Source organism: Callospermophilus lateralis, chromosome 10, assembly GCF_048772815.1.
Source record: "Callospermophilus lateralis isolate mCalLat2 chromosome 10, mCalLat2.hap1, whole genome shotgun sequence".
Taxonomy (NCBI): Eukaryota; Metazoa; Chordata; class Mammalia; order Rodentia; family Sciuridae; genus Callospermophilus; species Callospermophilus lateralis.
The window spans coordinates 12446309-12463270 of NC_135314.1; the positions used below are offsets into that span (position 1 = coordinate 12446309).

A 16962-nucleotide genomic window follows, 5' to 3' on the forward strand; every position below is an offset into this window, starting at 1 on the left:
TTTTCTAATTCAGCTTTTTTAGTGTGAAGTTTAATGTAGCCGATGAATGATACTTTGCTCCAGACACTCCAGCGCTTGCTTGGTGGTCCTCCCCAATCCTCAGGCTTAACTGGGTAGTGGGCAGCAAGCAGAGTGGTGGGGTGGAGCCATAGGGGCAGAGCCACAGGGGGCAGAGTGATGGGCGGGGCAGAGCCATCTCAGTGGCCTTTAGGAGGTTGCTATGAGGTCCCTCCTCTAACCTTAGAAGTTTATCTCAAAAGTAAAGCTCTCCCTTTCCCAGAATTGCACAAGGATTATACAGAAACAACATTACCTATCATTATGTAATGCTGAAACATTATCTTTATGAACAAGTTCCCTTGAGGCATCATCGTTGCTTTGAAGTATAAATTTCACATGGCACATATTCTTAATTGAAGTTCTTGGCCCAAAACTTAAAATGTTTTTGTGGAAGAAATAATAGCAATAAAGCTGAGCTGATTAGGTGGCCTGTTTCTTGCTTTCTTCCAAATTTCAGTATTTACTTATTCATGTCGTGCTTGACTTTTGAATGCCTGGGGCCAAGTTCAAAGTCAGAAATCTTCCTGCCCTGCTCCAGACAATGCTCCTTTCTCAATAGTTTCTCTCTCACCAAGGGTTCCCCTGCCTCCCACCACTGCCACCTCTTCTGCCCTGGGCTGACTTCCTGGAACTAGATAATCCCTGTGTGCAAAATCTGGGGCCTTGGGATGTGAGAGACTGACAGCTGCAGCTCTGCTGACCTGGCTTCTTATTACAGAGGGAGAAAGAAGTGGTCTTACCTAGTGTCCACCAGCACAATCCTGACTGCGACATTTGGGTCCACGAATATTTCAGTCCTTCCTGGTTCTGTCTGCCCAATAATCAGCCAGCTCTGACCGTTGTCCGGCCAGGTGACACTGCACGGGACACCCTGGAGCTCATCTGCAAGGTATGGAGCTACTTTAGATTGTTTCCCTGAGAAAAGCAGAATGAGGCCAAGGATTCTTCTAAGATACATATGGAAACTTGGTCGTATAGAAGGAGGCAGCACTTAAAACCCATTTCCATTTCATTTCAGAGCTGCCTTTTGCCTGCCTTTAGGATCATATGCATAATAATCTTGGAGGAACTTCCACTTTGGGAGGAAAGGAACTCTTCTAACTTCTTTCAAAATGTGTGTGTTTTTTGCAGTATTACATCCTTACATTTTAGAAAATCTAACAACAAGACAGCACATCACCGTGCTATTCAGGACCTTATTTACAAAAGTCAAAAATAACCACAGTAAACATTTCAATGTTCTTCCATTTTTTTTTCCTACACATACACATATTTAGTAGGTCATATTATGGATACTGTTTTGTGCCTGCCCTTTAATCAGCAATTGATACATCATAGGCATCTTGAAAGAAGAGAAACACCAAAGGGAGTGTAAGTTTGACCTTTGTGCTGGGAAATTCTTAATGTGAACACAGAATTAGCCTGTTGTGGGTTTGTTGGTTTGTTTTTGTTTTGTTTTGTTTTTGTTTTTGATTGAACTCAATTCCTCACCTTTCACCTTAAGCTATAGAAATATCTTGATCTTTTTCAAGGTAAACCTGGTTTCATTTCCCCCCCCCCAGCACAACCAGATGAATATCCTTGAGTGAGGGCATTATGTGCCTGTTTTTATTTTTACCAAAGTAACAGCTTCGAGATGGTTTTATTGAGTAGTCACATCAAGTCTGAGAAAGAGCAGTTACTTGCCCATTTTACAGGTGGAGAAAGGGAGTCTCAGAGAGCCTCCGTACCTTGCCTGAGCTCATGTCACTCTCAGATGCAAGGGAGAGACTGAGCCTAGTGGGTGCTCCAAACCTGGGAGTTTCCCGGCATGCTAGTGGGCAGTCACAAAAACTCTTAAGAACCTGGGTCAGTCTTCAGCAAGGACAGTCCATAAGACTCAGAAGAATCCAGAATATATTCTCAGGGGAGTGGATTAGTATTTACTGGTACTAAAAAAGGGAGAGCAGAAAACATTTCTATCATTCTGTTCTCAAAGAAGTTGAACAGATGAGACTTCTTCATTCGATCCTCAATTTGTAAATATTGAATAACTTTCACTCACAAAGAACCTTTGTAGTTCTATGATCAATGTATGTGTTTTTAAAGAAACAAATTAAGAGAGCCCTTTTAAGGAGAAAATATGGCTCTTCCTATGAGTGGGGGAAATGTAACAGCCCAGTACAAATCAGCCTTTCAAGTGGTCTTGTGTGGAGGGCAAGTGGAACAGACACTGGTTTCAGGATAAGCTAAAATCAGCCCCCATGTAGATGTTAAAAATAAATTTTGTCACCTTACACATACTTTGATTGCTTCATGTAAGTGAGTTCTAACTTTTAAAGATAATGACATCTGTTCATAATTGTTCATTTTAATTTTTTAGCAAAATTGGCTTATTGAGGATTTCTGCATTCTTTTATTTATAGAAGCACAGTTTTTTAACTAGCTCTTAATATTCTGCAGAGTTGTGGGAGTTATTCTCAGATCTGTAGCTGAAGGTGTTAGAAGCAGGACTCTGGACTTTTTTGTAGAAGCCAAAGCCTGGGACGTGTTTGCAGCGCATAGCTTGGACTTGCAGTGACCTGTGCTCTTCATCTTTAGACTCCACTAGGAATCAAAGATTAAGCCATGCTTTTCTGGCAACCATTGATTGCTTGGAAACTGATCAGTGAGAAGAGCAATGAATGATTGGCCCAATTTTAGATACTTTTCAAGCTTTACGTTTGGTAAAAACTAAGACAATGAAAGATGACATTTTAACTGCCAGTTTGTCTTCCTCTATAAGAGATTTATTTCTGCCACTTGAATGTTTCTGATGGCATCATTAAGGTACAAGTCCCTTTCTCCAACAATAAAAGGTTGTCCTGCTAATATTCCCTGAGTCTTCATTTCTTTTCCCCAAACATACAAACAAAAAAAAAAGAACATGCTGTGGGACAAGTGTACATGTCATGCATTTAAAAATGCAAAACTTTTACAGTACGCTTTAAGAAACTGAAGCTCCCTGGAAAATCATCTATGGAGGATAAATTATATCGTGTGCTTGGAGCCAGGTGTCTTCTAAGCTTGCCTCTTCTTGGAAAACACTTTATTGTAATTAGTGGAACCATTTGATTCGTAAGAGAGAAAGAGATAATGGGGGAACAGTGCCACATGTTATTAATGATCTGATCTAATGGTGAGTGGGGTTCTTTTGTTGTTGTTTTGTTTTTGAAGGAGGGATTGAAAGCAAATATGCTTATAAGGATGCATGTCTTTATTTCATTATTGTCATGCTCAATGTTGGCAATGGATGCTTCCTCTAATATTTAATAATCAATCTCTTTCTTCTGTCTCTTGCATTCAGCTCATTCTCTTTCCTATTCTCTCTGATCCACATCATTTCCCATCAGTTTGCCATCTGCCATCTGATCACCAGTCAAGTTCTGGTATAGTAAATGTTTCAAGATCTACATTTCATGTTATAGATGCTACTTGAATGATTGTTATTAAATATAACAGGTAACCATGTGGGCCTACAAGTGGATTTATTTGGATTATTGCAATTATAAAGATAATTGCAAAAAATTCTCATTCATATTCACTGATATTATTCATGTGTGACATGGTGTCTGTTTTATTTCTTGCTTTCACTGTGTTGGTCTGTGGCTCTGGATATTCTAAAAATGATTGGCATTTAAAAAATAAAAGGTCGCTTGAAAGGCAAAGGAAAATATCTTTGGAAATTCTGCAGTAGCACCTTGCATATTCTGTGTGTGCATGGATTTCTGTGTTCAGTAACTGCATGTTTATGTTTCCCACACCAGTTTCACTGAAACGAAAGAGAAGTGGAAGAGCAAAACATGATGGGTTAGAAGATCCATAACAATACATTCTTACTTATTTTAATGGCTAGCACTGTTTACAGAAACGTCTACATTGTGTTTTGCTATTTCATCCTTTGAATTAGTTGTAGTAAGATACTGATTTTAAAAAATTATTCCAACTAAACTAAAATTGCTCTGGAATACTATTTATTTTATGGTATAATTTGCAGCTGCCTTGCCTGAAAATGAATCCAGTGCTCTCTAAGTAACTCAAGAAAATGTACATTGGGAAACAAATTTGTAGTATTTAAATTATTTCCAAACTGAATTTCTCTTGTTAGGATATTTTTTCTTGAATGTTTAATAAGCCTAAAGCAGGTCACTTATTTGAATCACAATCCTAAAATATTCATTCACATTTGGAATTCTTTTTGCACAAAGATGTGTTGTGAACATGGTTGGTTATTTGACTGCCTTGATATTGAGGAGCACAAAATCCTTCTGGAGATTTCTGATGATCTGATTTAATTAGTTCATTAGGATTCGTTCTTTATTTTAAACCAGCCGTGACTACAAGGGTTCATAATTCAGAAACTTTTATCAAAGTGAGAAGATGCACTGGAATATTAATCCAGCATCCTGTTTTTAGAGTAACCTTTTTCAGGCCAAATGAAGGGTTCTTAGGCTTCAAGTAAAGCCATTATATTGGATAGTGGGATGGGGGTGGGGGGTGGGGGTGTAGCAAGAATCACCCTTATTACCATTGCTCTATTTATCATGCTTTTGCTGTCTGTGCTGTATTCCGCAGCTTATGTGAGCTAACACACCAGCGTTTAACCTTCTCTGTATCAGTGTAGAGGTGCTGCGGGCATGCTAGCATTTGGAGGGGTGATGAGGATCTGTACTCTGCACTGGGGCCACCTGAAGCTCTCTGGACTCTGACAGTGGTCCGACTCTCCCTCACACTAAGGTTCCAGATACCAGGGTCTTATTAGGAGAGGCTGCTCTTTGGGCCTGAAGGTGGCCTGTGTACGTGCAGCCTCATGAGGAGTGTCCACAGAATCCTTTTTACTGATATCAAATACATTTCCCAGTGGATTTGTCCCTGTTCCTAAGACCCCATGAAACTTTCATTTGCTTTCCTTCCACCTTGGCCTGGAATAGACTGTGACCTAGACATTTAGCGTCTCATTGATGATTTTATTGAAGACCTGGGCAGATGGGAAGCATATGCCACTCTTCTGTCTTACGGGAAAAAAAACATTTTTTTGTTTATCACCCTAAATAGTATGATCTTTTTGCTGTTTATTTGTCTTGGTATCTCTCCCACAAGCAGTAGGTAGCGCTCTTCAAACTTCTCTGTCTTATATTTCCCTGGTTTTATCCATCCCCGCTTATTGTTTTTGGCATCAACAGTCCTGGGTCTGTCTGACAATAGCATCCGGTTCAAATACAGATTGCAACAGGATGCAAACCAGGTGACCGAAAATGGGCCGCTGAATAGCACTGGTGTTCAGCCAGTGGGCTTCAAACTCTCATGATACCTAGGAATGGGATACAGAATGGGGGTTCTCAGGAATCACCAATAGAAAGAGTCTTTATCATCCTTCTGAGTGTACAGGGGCAGCTAATTTCCACTTTCCAGGAATGTGCTTCAGGAATAATACAGGGTACCTGTCTTACATGTGTGTTTATATTTACGAAGCTAAACCACCACTCCTTTTCTGCTCACCCCTTCTCCCAGCCATGCACACTGCGGAGGACTGCAGTTTTTCTTATTAATTTCTGTATTCTCAGTACTTCACACCATGTCTGGCACACTTATAAGATTTGATTAAGTGACTGTGATTAAAATAAGTGTTGGAATGCTGTTTATCCAGCCTTGAAATACATATTTTTGTGTGTATCTATATCTAGATATACATAGGTATACATATAGATACACACACACATATGTATATGTACAGACACATTTAACACATTTGGAAGAGGGATTGTAGGGCAAGTGGGAAGCCTGTAGAACCAGTTAAAATTAGTTTAAAATTAAAATTAGTTTTCTTTATTTTGAATAATTCTCATCTGTAGAGCTTTAAGTATAAGTGATTTTTATTTATTTGATGAAAAATCTCAGATTCCTATAAAGTCAGAGAATAATGTGATGAGTCACAGTGATAAGTCACAGTCTGAATTGTTTTAGAAGCAAATCCCAAACATCCCATCCTTCATCTCTTAGTACTTTAGGATGTATCTTTAAAAGATATGACACTTAAAAACATTGTTCCATGTAAACACGTTCTCTGTGGCAATGTACTTTCACACTGCCAAGTAAAATTTTGAAGAGCGTTTTCTTTTTCCTCTGATATCTTCTTAACTGTGTCTTGGGAATTATTTATGCAACCATGTTATCATTGTTTCTTTTTTTATAAAAATTAATTTAAGGATGACTTTTTAGATAGAGAAAATCCATTGACCCATCCTGGACCAAAAGAGAAGCCCTGGAATTTCAGTCCTTAACTGTGGGAGGATACTTTTCCTCCATCAAGTAATTTGGTGTGCTTCCAGAGTGGGACACGTGCCTATTGCACTGACACAGAGGGAGTCTCACCGGGGAATAGTGCATCCGACTGGAATCCAAATGCCTGTATTCACACTGACACACTTGCAAACGAATGGTTAATAACTGTTCACCTCCTTCCACCTGGTTAAAAAGCCAACTTTCCCTGGGCCCAGATTTTTTTCTTTTGTGATACATATTTCTTTCTTTTCACTCTTCTTTAATCATCCATGTACATATGAAACTGTCTGGGGGCCTCTTTGATAGTTTTTGCTGAAAACCAGTGATAAACAGCGCAGTGAATCAAATAGAAGTGACGATGTGACTCGTTTGGTTCTATGAAATCCTATGATACTCATGGAATTTTACTAATGAGTTCAAGGAACAGTAATGTTCATTCTGAGTTTGGAATGCAAACCTTTAAAGAAATATAGAAATGTCGCCCTCTCTGCAGTAACAAATCTCTTTTGTTCTTGGGAGGCGTGATCACATGTTGGTGGGCACCTAGTCATTCCTATTTCCTACTGAACAGACGTTTTCTTCTCTTTTTGTCCCAGACACATCAACTGGATCATTCTGCTCATTACCTGCGTCTGAAATTTCTAATAGAAAACAAAATGCAGTTCTACATCCCGCAGCCCGAGGAGGACATTTATGAGCTGGTAATGTTTATGACTGTTGTCCAAGCACATTCTGTAGGAGATTATTTTCAAATTATCTGCGCACTTGTGTTAATTGCAGCTGGTGGAGAGGAACAGAGTTGTAGAATAAATGAGCTTCATCGGGAGCTCTGAAGTTGGTGGCAGTGGCCTTACGTAGCATGGAGTTTCCAGAGTGGAAATGCTACCTCTGCTTGTCTGAGGTGCATTGTTGTGCCATCGTGAGACACTGAAATCCAGAGCCATCTCTGGGAATTTTAGCCCCTATTACCAAGCCTCCTGGCAGCATTGATGGTCTTCTATTTTCAGTTGTAACTCTGAAATCAACTGGCTGTTGTCAGAATAAAAGCTCTAACTCCAGTTTTCTGTGACTTCCACATGCATAGCAAGACCAAAGGGTCAAATCTTGTGGGTGAAAAAAGCTGCCATCTCATTGTGTGTCCCAACCTGTTGGAACTCTATTCAGACAGATTTCTGGGGACAGTTGTGTGTTTTCACGGGACATGAATTCTGAACCAGACCTGGCTTTCTATATCAGTCCTACTGCATACTGACATTTGGACTTGGCAAAGTCGTGAGATGACCGTACTTCATGTCTGGGGTTTAACAAAGATTAGAGAGAATGACTCATATAGTAGATGCTAATGGTTGTTATTCTAATAAACTGGTGACAAGTTCCTTTTTCCAGCTGGGTGGTGCATGTTTTTAGTTCCAGTAAAGGATGATTTGGGGAGCAAGGAGCCTCCCTTTTGGAGATCTTTCTGCTTGGTGTGTACTCAGGCATCCCTCTGGGGGCCCACTGCTGCCTGCCGCCGTGCATATGTGAATGATACTAGGAGGACTTCAGACTTCACCAGAGACTGGAACTGAAAATATAAACCCAATGTTCTCTTTTTGGAAAGGGGAAGAAGCATAATTTAAAGATTTAGTAATGTTTTAAGGCAACTTTATTGGGGTATACTTTACATGTAATGAAACTCTCACGGGTTTTCAGCACATGATTTGATGAGTTTTGACAAATGTATACAGTCATGTCTCTACACCTCAATCATAATTGGGAACATTTCTGTCACCCTAAAAGGTTACCTGGGGTCACTTTAAGTGTTTTTAAGGATACATAAAAGAGGATGTGCTTTTGTAACAATCTTGTCATGTTATACAATAGAAGAGGATCAAAATGAGTCCATTTTTAGCCATCACTTAATAAGTGTTGATAGAAGAAGCTACATTCAACAGAAAATAGCTGATCTATTCTTTCTCTGATGTGAAGAGAAGCCCAGTATTTGTGCTTTATGAATAGAGAAAGGAAAGTCTGTTTCCTTCCTTAAAAAAGGGAAACATCAGCTGGGCATGGTGACATGCACCTGTAGTTCCAATGACTCTGGAAATTAAGGCAGGAGGATCGCTTGAGCCAAGGAGTTTGAGGGCAGCCTGGGAAACATAGCAAGACACTGTCTCAACCTTGCCCTCCACTCCCAGATAAACCCCCCAAAGGGAAATGCCTTGCTGATAACCTTGGAATAGCTGATAGGGTGAATACTTTGTATCCTGGAGGTTAGTGAATTGTTTCCATCCTAAATTACAGAGATTATACCTTGCTAATTACCATGTCCTATACACAAAGAGCTGGTGCAAGGCACTATTTTGAAATTTTATTGATTTATTTTACTTTTACATCTTGGCTATTGTATGGTATTATTCAACATAGAAGACTAAGGTGTGCCAGGTTTAGTCTGTTTGGATCTACAATTGCTCTGTACATGTTATAATTTAAAAAATCAATCAATCAATCTGAAGTCAGGTGTGGTGATGCATGCCTGTAATCCCAGCAGCTCAGGAGTCAGGCAGGAGGATTGGAGTTCAAAGTCACCCTCATCAACTGAGCAAGGTCCTAAGCAACTCAGCAAGAACCTGTCTCTAAATAAAAATATAAAAGGGGCTGAGGATATGACCCAGAGGTTAAGTGCCCCTGAGTTCAATCCCTAGTACAAAAAAAAAAAAAAAAAAATATATATATATATATATATATATATATATATACAAAGGAGAGAGAGAGAGACCATGGTTTTCTCTTGCCCTGTTGCAGGAGACCTCCAGCCCAGAGACCCTAAGGAAGCAGATACCATAATATTGCTTGCTATCTTGCTCCATTTTTTCCTAAGTTTCTTAACCTTTTTGTGCTTTGGATAGCTTTGGCTGCCTGGTAAAGCCTGTAGATCCTTCTCAGAATAATGCTTCCTTTGCACATGGCTTAGTTATAGTGAAGTAGTTATTTTTTTAATTAAGATCATATATGTGCTCACTAAATGACAAGGCCTGGTGATAGGTCTAGTAGCAGCTGTTCTGCAGTAGTGATGACCTTTGTAATACCTTGAGATATTAGTAACAACTGGAATGTGGTTTGAAAATAACTGATTTCTATTCATGACAAAGTCACGGGCACTGGTGATGTAGTGCTCTTGGTTGCCTATGTGCATTTATGATTGAAGGAGATGCTCACTTTCATTGCCATGTGCAATGGAAGCAATATTCTGAGAAGGGATCTAGAGGCTTCACCAGGCACTTTCAACTAAAGGCTTGTAAGCATAAAAGACACCCCCACACACCAATCATCCAAGATCACAGACCAGGTCAATTCTATCCATGGGTCCTGGGTCTTGAATTCCTGCTCTAGACCATTAATGCTGGGTGTAATAGCATCTGGAGGCAGGGCCTTCTGAACATATGGCATTCTAGACTGCTTCTGAGAGTTTCCAGAATCTCACTTTATCATCCCATTCTAAACAGGCATCAGTCCATGCACTGTACAGTGTTTCCCCAGCCCACCCTGTTCTGATGTCGGTGTCCTGGGGGAACACGCAGGCGTTTGAAGCCATTTCCTTAGAAACAACTCATTCATATATGAGCCCTCTAAATACTTCATTCTATGCCATTGTTCCTGTCAACCATCATTAGTAGTAAGATCAATAATTATTAGCAAAAGTGGGTACTAGATCTGAAAGACTACTTTGAAGGGTCTAGTATTTTTATTTTGGTGGTCAGGAGAGTCTCCTGTTTGTGAATGACCAGGAATAGCTATCTATTTATCTGCATTGCTGGTTGTGTTAAGTAATTGACCCCGTTTGGCTACTTTTTCATGATTAGTTGATCGTCAGGTTCAGCCCATGGAATAATCATGAACCTAGTGCCTCAAGCACAGGCTTGTCAAAAACCAACACTAAATGGGTTTTTTCTTAAAGTGACAAGTGGGAATAAAGAGCTTGCAGAAATACTAATCAATTTATTTATTCATTCAGATAGCAAATATTTATTTAGCATTTGTGTGCCTGGCACAATCCTACCTATTTTATACACTGTGGACTGTGGATATACAAACACCACTACCAGCACCACCACCCTACCACCTGCAAAAACAAAAAAAGAAAAGAAAAAATCCTGGCTTCTGCTATTCTGCTAGGACCTCTATCCAGTTTTCAGAGATGGTGACATAAAAACAAGTCAATAAACTTAGAGCAAATGGATGTAGAGAGATGGTGCACCTGCAAGCTTAGATGTGAGGAAATTGAGGACCTAAGACTTATCGGGGTTTTATACAAAAGTGTCTTTGAGGGAGCAAAGAAGGCAGAGGAGGAGGTAGCTTACCTGGCCTGTGAGGAGGATGAGTGGGGAGGATAAGTAAGGTGGGATGCTGTCGGGGAAGGGGGCAGGGAGCAGGACAGGCCATGCAGGGCCTAAGTGAGAAGGGAACCTCAGGAGAGAAGGGAGATTATAGGCGGCTTCCATACCCTCAGGTTCAGCATCTGTGGAGTACACTAACTGCTGGTTGCAGATATTAAAAACCAAAAAATTTAATTGTTGTTGGTCTGTACTACGTAGTTAGGCATGTGCTGGTCCCACCTGCGTCAAACAGGTACAGACTTGTTTTGTCCTTATTCCCTGTGCAATATATTGTAGCAACTGTTTGCATAGCATTCACATTGTATTGGATATTATAAGCAAGTGATTTAAAGTATATAGTTAAATGCAAATACTATGCCACTTTGCATAGAGATTTGAGTGTCCCTTATGTAGGGAAAGTCCCGAAAGCAGTCTCCTCTGTTACTCAGAGAGGACTGTCTGAAATTCTGTTGCAGTGGGCTCCTTGTGGCTCCCTTGTGGGCCATACATAAGTGTAAGACCCTGAGCAGGCAGACTGATAGGAGGCCAGGGAGCCAAAGTTGAGAGGTGATGGTGGCTTGGTCTGGGGCACCCCAAGGAGACATAGGAAGAATGATAGGAAGAATGACTTTGTGAGAACTCAATTGCCTGCAGAACTTGCCTCAAACCTGGTGATCTTTTGATCTACTTTTTTAAAAACAGGGAAATGTTCAACATCATTGTTTTAATCAAGAAAAGGAAATTATTAAAGGTATTTACAAATAAGATGATTTACATATTACGTATAAAATGACTGAATTTCAAATACATTTTCAAGCACAACCCCTTCTTGAAATATACTTTATTAGAGCTTTTTACTAAACCTGGCTTTAATCCAACCAGCCTAAGAAGGATCGTGGTCCAGGGACTGTTCACAGATCACCAAGGTATCATCCAATACCAGCAAGAGACAGGAGCATTTTCACACCAATTCCAAAGAGAAGTAGGTGGTATTGTGCAAAATAGGAAAGACTGCACAAAGCCCTCTTCCCTCTTGGTCTTTGCAGAGATGATTGGAACAGTTACACACTGCCACCTGGGGGAAAGGCTTGGCTCTCAAGGATGTTTAAGAAAATAAGACTAAGGCTGCAGCTCAGCTGACCTGAACCCATTGGATATTGTTTCAGTGAGCATTCTGTGGTTTGATGATATATATTAACTGTATCGAATTTGATATTTATGATTTTGGTGACTATATTTTCCTGAACTAAAAATCAGTATAATTGATTTCTTCTAATTAAGGAATTTATTTTTAGGAAGCATTTATGAAGTATACAAATACAACCACATTCACTTTTACCCTTAGCACCTTTCATTTGCTGGAAGCTGCCTTACATTAGGGTGTTGAAACAAATCCGGGCTGTTTTCTGGGCTCCTGGGTCCTGAGTACTCTTGCTTAGTCTTAGTACTCAGTACTTAGTCTTCTCAAATGGCCAAAGTAACTAAATGAAAAGAACTGGCATTCTTTCCTACATGCTCGAATAAGATGATTTATGGGTGAATGAGTGGATGGTGAGAGACGGGGGCAGGTTTGACTCTTCACTATGACTGTGTTACTGCTATAGGACAGATTTTTCTGTTATTCACCATGGGACAAATTCTGTCTTCATTTCACAATCAAATAACAGTGTTTAAGAGCCTTTGACATATTTTTGGAATTTTATCTTTAATTTCGAATTGCAAGTTTTGGCTTACTTACCTAAGCATGTTGTTTTTCTTTACTGGGGTACCCAGGACCCTGCCTGGGAGGATCGTAGCATAGTGGAAAGAACTTCAGCAAATCCCAGCTCTGCCCATACCAGCCTTATGAATTTATTTAAGTACTTTCTCTCCCGCCTTATTCCCTTCATTTGCAAAAGGGAGACCACAATTTTCTAATAGAGTTAGTTTGAGATAGGTAGAAAGACGTACAGGTAGGTCTTCATAAGTTATGGTGTTGATGACATATGAAGACGAGATGGCAATTAACTTAAATGGCAGCCTTTCTGATGTGTTAACTATTTACTGTTCTTATTTTGGCTTGATAAAAAAAAAACAAAAAAAACTCTTTCTCTTGAGTTTATAGATGGGAAATTAATTTAGGTACTTAATTTTTCTAGCTAATTTTGGTGAAGTTCCGTGGCTAAAAGAGAACACCTTCTGCTTATGTAATTTGTTGTCTGTTTCAAGGCTAACCTTTGTCTCTACCTGTCTGTACCCTGGTGAGCTTTTTAGGTAAAAGTCCTACAGGAACAGAGAAGAATGGGAGCACAGAGGTTTCTCCTACTTCCATGCCGCCCATGCTGGCATCTAACAACCTCTTTAACGTTTCCCACCCCAGTACTAGGGATTTTGATGACTTTAGCATTATTTTTCAGCTCTGTGATAGATGAGTAGGGTAAGAATGGACACAAAGAGTGATGTTAGGGAATTATTTAGAAATCAAGCTGTAGCTAAGTTTGCCAATGTGAGTTCTAGTTGCTGCTTTGACTCTTAATAGGTTCCATCCAATGAGAAGATTGTGATGTGATATGAATTTCCATTTAAGTATCAATCATGAAAAAATAGATTTACAAAATGATGACCATTCCTAAGAAGTTATTTTTGATGAAATCCTAATCAGACTCTTCTTTGTCGTTTGCAGCTGTATAAAGAAATTGAAATTTGTCCAAAAGTCACTCAGAATATTCAGATTGAGAAGTCTGATGCAGCCGCTGATAATTACGGTAGGTTTGTCTGTCTTTGATCTTTGGTGTTTGTGTTTGAGTTATAGCATTTCCTGTGCAAACGTGCACTTATTTACAATTCAATAAAAAGTCTTTGGGGCCTGTTTAAAACAGAACACATCTGGCCCCGGTGCTATGGAGAGCCGCCAAACTGGGAAGAAAAGCTATGCTTTAAGATTCAGCTTTCAATTCCTTCACTTGAATCACTGGGATTCTATATCATGAAAACAGGGATATCATGGGAATGGATTGTTTAATAATACACGGTACTTTACTTAGAAAGGAAGTATCTATTCGCATTACCACAAACAGAAGCACTGTCTGCCTTTCTCCCACAAGTAATGTTGAAGGGACTGATTTTGGTGCTGTGTCCTTGGTCCCCAAGCCACCTCCAGGTTTGCTGACTGACCAGGACTCAGCACATAGTCTGACCCATGATTGCCATGAAATGACACGAAGCCAAATCGGCAAAGGTGCAACGTCTGGGAAACCCAGCTTCCACGGTTATCCCCAGTGGAGTCACGTCAGGTGAACTGTGACAACCGACTGGAAATGCTGCCTACCAGGGAAATTCCTTAGAGACTCAATGCCCAGAGCTTTTCTTGGGAGGCTTGTCATAGAAGCAACTACGGTCCAGCCCACAAAATTCTGGGCGCTCAGGAGGAGAACAGGTGTTCACCATAAGTCACATTGTTTTTGCAAATAGTTTGGGTACCAGGAGTCACGTTCGGGTGTTGGGAACTCTCTTCATATCCAAGTTCCTAGAAGCCAGCTGAAGACCACACTTGTAAGCAGGTCTTTCAAAGAAATCACAGTCAGGCCCACTGTGTCAATGTTTTTCTCCATTCTGGTGCAGTTAAATATGGAATCCTTTCCATATGTTTAAGACTAGGCTTCTTTACTTAGTCTTACGCTACTGTATTTTAAATAGTAACAAAGTTGGTGCTTGAATAAAGAAGGTGGGGAAATCCGTTCTGTGCTGTTATCAGTCAGAAGCAACAAGGTTAGCTGAGGTAACAAGCAGTCACCAAAGCCCAGCGGCTCAAAACAGTGGAATTTCTTTCTCATGTTTACCATGCATCCTGTGTGGGTTGTTATTCTCACCCCAGTACCCAGGCCTTAAGCAGCTGTCACCTGGGACATTGTGGCTTTGTAGAAAGGAAAGAAAGGAGATGGTGAAACAAGTATGGGCTCACTCACAATCAGTGGGAAGAGCACATCACACAGCTACACCTGCCTACAAGGGTGCAGAAAATTGCAGGCCTACTATGTGCTTGAAGGAGATTAAAGTTCCTTTGGAAGTGACATAAAGGCCGTTGCATATGCAAACTTAAGATTTCTCTCTGAATGAAATTGTTAAGCTTTTTAGTATGAGAAGGTCTTAAACCCTTTCCTGAACAGCAGGATATAATATTTCTTCTGCAGCTATAGGCAGCTAATCCGGCTCTCACAATGCTCATTAAAGTGTTTTGGCCTAATGAAAAGAGCTGATTTTGAATTCTTGGCCACTTGTATTACACCTTTACACTACTTGCTGCCCAACCTTAGAACTTAAGACATCAGAAGGCCTGCAGGATGATTTTGATGGCAAAGAATCAGTGTTTATGGAAGGCTCTTCATGCATAAGCGTGGACTCAGTTACTGAAGCTTTAATTGGTGGCCCTGGTGTGATTAAGTGTCTGGGCCTCCAAACCCAGATGCTCCTCAATGATTGTTCTTTTTCTCTTTTGTTGACTTGATTTCTGTTGAGTGAGGGTGAGCTACAGAAGGCTGAATTCCAAAGCCCTTGGATTCTTATTCTAAGACTGAGTGATTTAGGAAATCAGAAATAGGAATTGAATATAGAACTGCAAGAGTAGCACTCCGCCCCAGTTGAACTTAGGGGGCGTGTGACAAGGTGTTGCACAGATGCCTGGAACTGTGGACAGTACCAGACCCTGTACATTGTTTTTCCTCTGCATACATACCTATGATGAAGTTTCATTTCTAATTAGGTACATCAAGAAATTAACAACAATAGCCAATAATAACATAGGACAATTATAACCATAACCATATATTGAAATAAAAGTTGGCCTCGGGGAACTGAAACTGTGGCGAGTGAAACTATGGATGCACTTGATATTTTTAATTTTTTTTTTTTATTAAAGTAATCAAGTTGCTCCCAGAGCCCACTTCCCTTCCCATCTTGAGGGTGTGATAGGGCAGCAGGCAGCAGTCCACACAGTATTATTAACAGTGCCTCTCGAACCATCCAATGCAAAGAAGCAAGTGTTTGTTTTAACTTCCAGTTTTTCATAACTGCCACTGCTTTTGTAAAGCACCAGGCCGCATACTTGGAGGTGGTGGCAATGTCCAGTTTTGTAAGGGGTTCTCAGGGCTTAATCTTGGTCTTGCTCTTACATTATTGCCAGTAGCAAACAGTTTGCACCAGTTCCTGAACTTCACTTTGGAAAGCCCTGCTGTGCATGGCTGATGACCTCAGCCTGAGCCAGTTCTTCCCAGTGCTCTCATTCCTGTTGGGATAAACTGTTCCAAAAGCCTGTGGCCGAGCAGGTTAAAGAGCACCCTCGTTGCAATCATAGGAGACCTGCTGGCCTCTGTCCTCAAGAGCTACTTAGGAGTCCAAAGTCAGCTCATTTGCATCCAATGTTGACACCTACTTAAGCGTGGCTTCCTTTATATGCTGAGTTCAGCGTATGGAAAAGCTACTAGCACACAACACCAACACACACACATAAAATCTAACAATACAAAGCAGATGCTGCTTTCTATTTTAGAACACTTGAGGAAGGAAAATATGATCTAACCGTCCAATTGATGGAACAAAGTTAGAAAGTTAACACTGAGTTAATTCTCTCTCTCTCTCCCTCCCTCTCTCTCTCTCTCTCTTTCTCTCTCTCTCTCCTCTCCACTCTCAGACCATACTGTGGAAATCAATCAAGATGGTTACATGATGCTTAGACCTAGCATGATGCTCAAGGGTGGTAGGCCCCAGTTCAGCCTCTTAGCATTCCTTTTCTCTGGATGCTCCAATTGTATTTCGACTCACGTGTCCTCTGAGGGCAGAGGTGTGGATGTTAACTGTATCCTGGACTCCAGTTTTGAGTCTCTGTTGAGTCTCTTGTTTAAATTCCCCTTGGCCATGAGTTTCAGCATGAAGAATTTGGCTGTTCATCATGGGAGTTGCTCTTAGTTTCCTCACATGGTTTTAATCCCCCCCAATCCCACCCAGGATCATTACTCTGGTTGTCACACATGACACCTTCCCATTGTTGCAAGTGACAACTTTCCAGGTGTTGGGGAGGTTGGGTGTATATAGAATGAGCTCCTTCTGCCCCCTGTTGGCAATCATTTTGGACTGTGTTTGACCCATTTGCTGAGAATCAGTTTTGCTAGTCTATTTAAAAGGGAAAAAAAAAATATCTGAGTTCTGCCAGTTAGCTGTTCAGATCATTGTGTTCTTCAGACACCTCAGAACAAACCGTTTGTAGGGTGTTGAC

The 16962-nt window shown here is 40.5% G+C and overlaps 1 protein-coding gene across 3 annotated transcripts in view; it reads left to right on the plus strand.

The window, feature by feature from the left end:
- Tiam1 (TIAM Rac1 associated GEF 1) overlaps positions 1-16962 on the plus strand; it is a 362213-nt gene that overhangs the window by 283841 nt on the left and 61410 nt on the right. For all 3 annotated transcript variants that reach the window (XM_076867146.2, XM_076867149.2, XM_076867147.2), the window contains 3 exons: positions 779-949; positions 6957-7061; positions 13378-13459. In XM_076867146.2, the coding sequence (XP_076723261.2) occupies positions 779-949; positions 6957-7061; positions 13378-13459 (358 nt within the window). The remainder of the gene's footprint in view (positions 1-778; positions 950-6956; positions 7062-13377; positions 13460-16962) is intronic.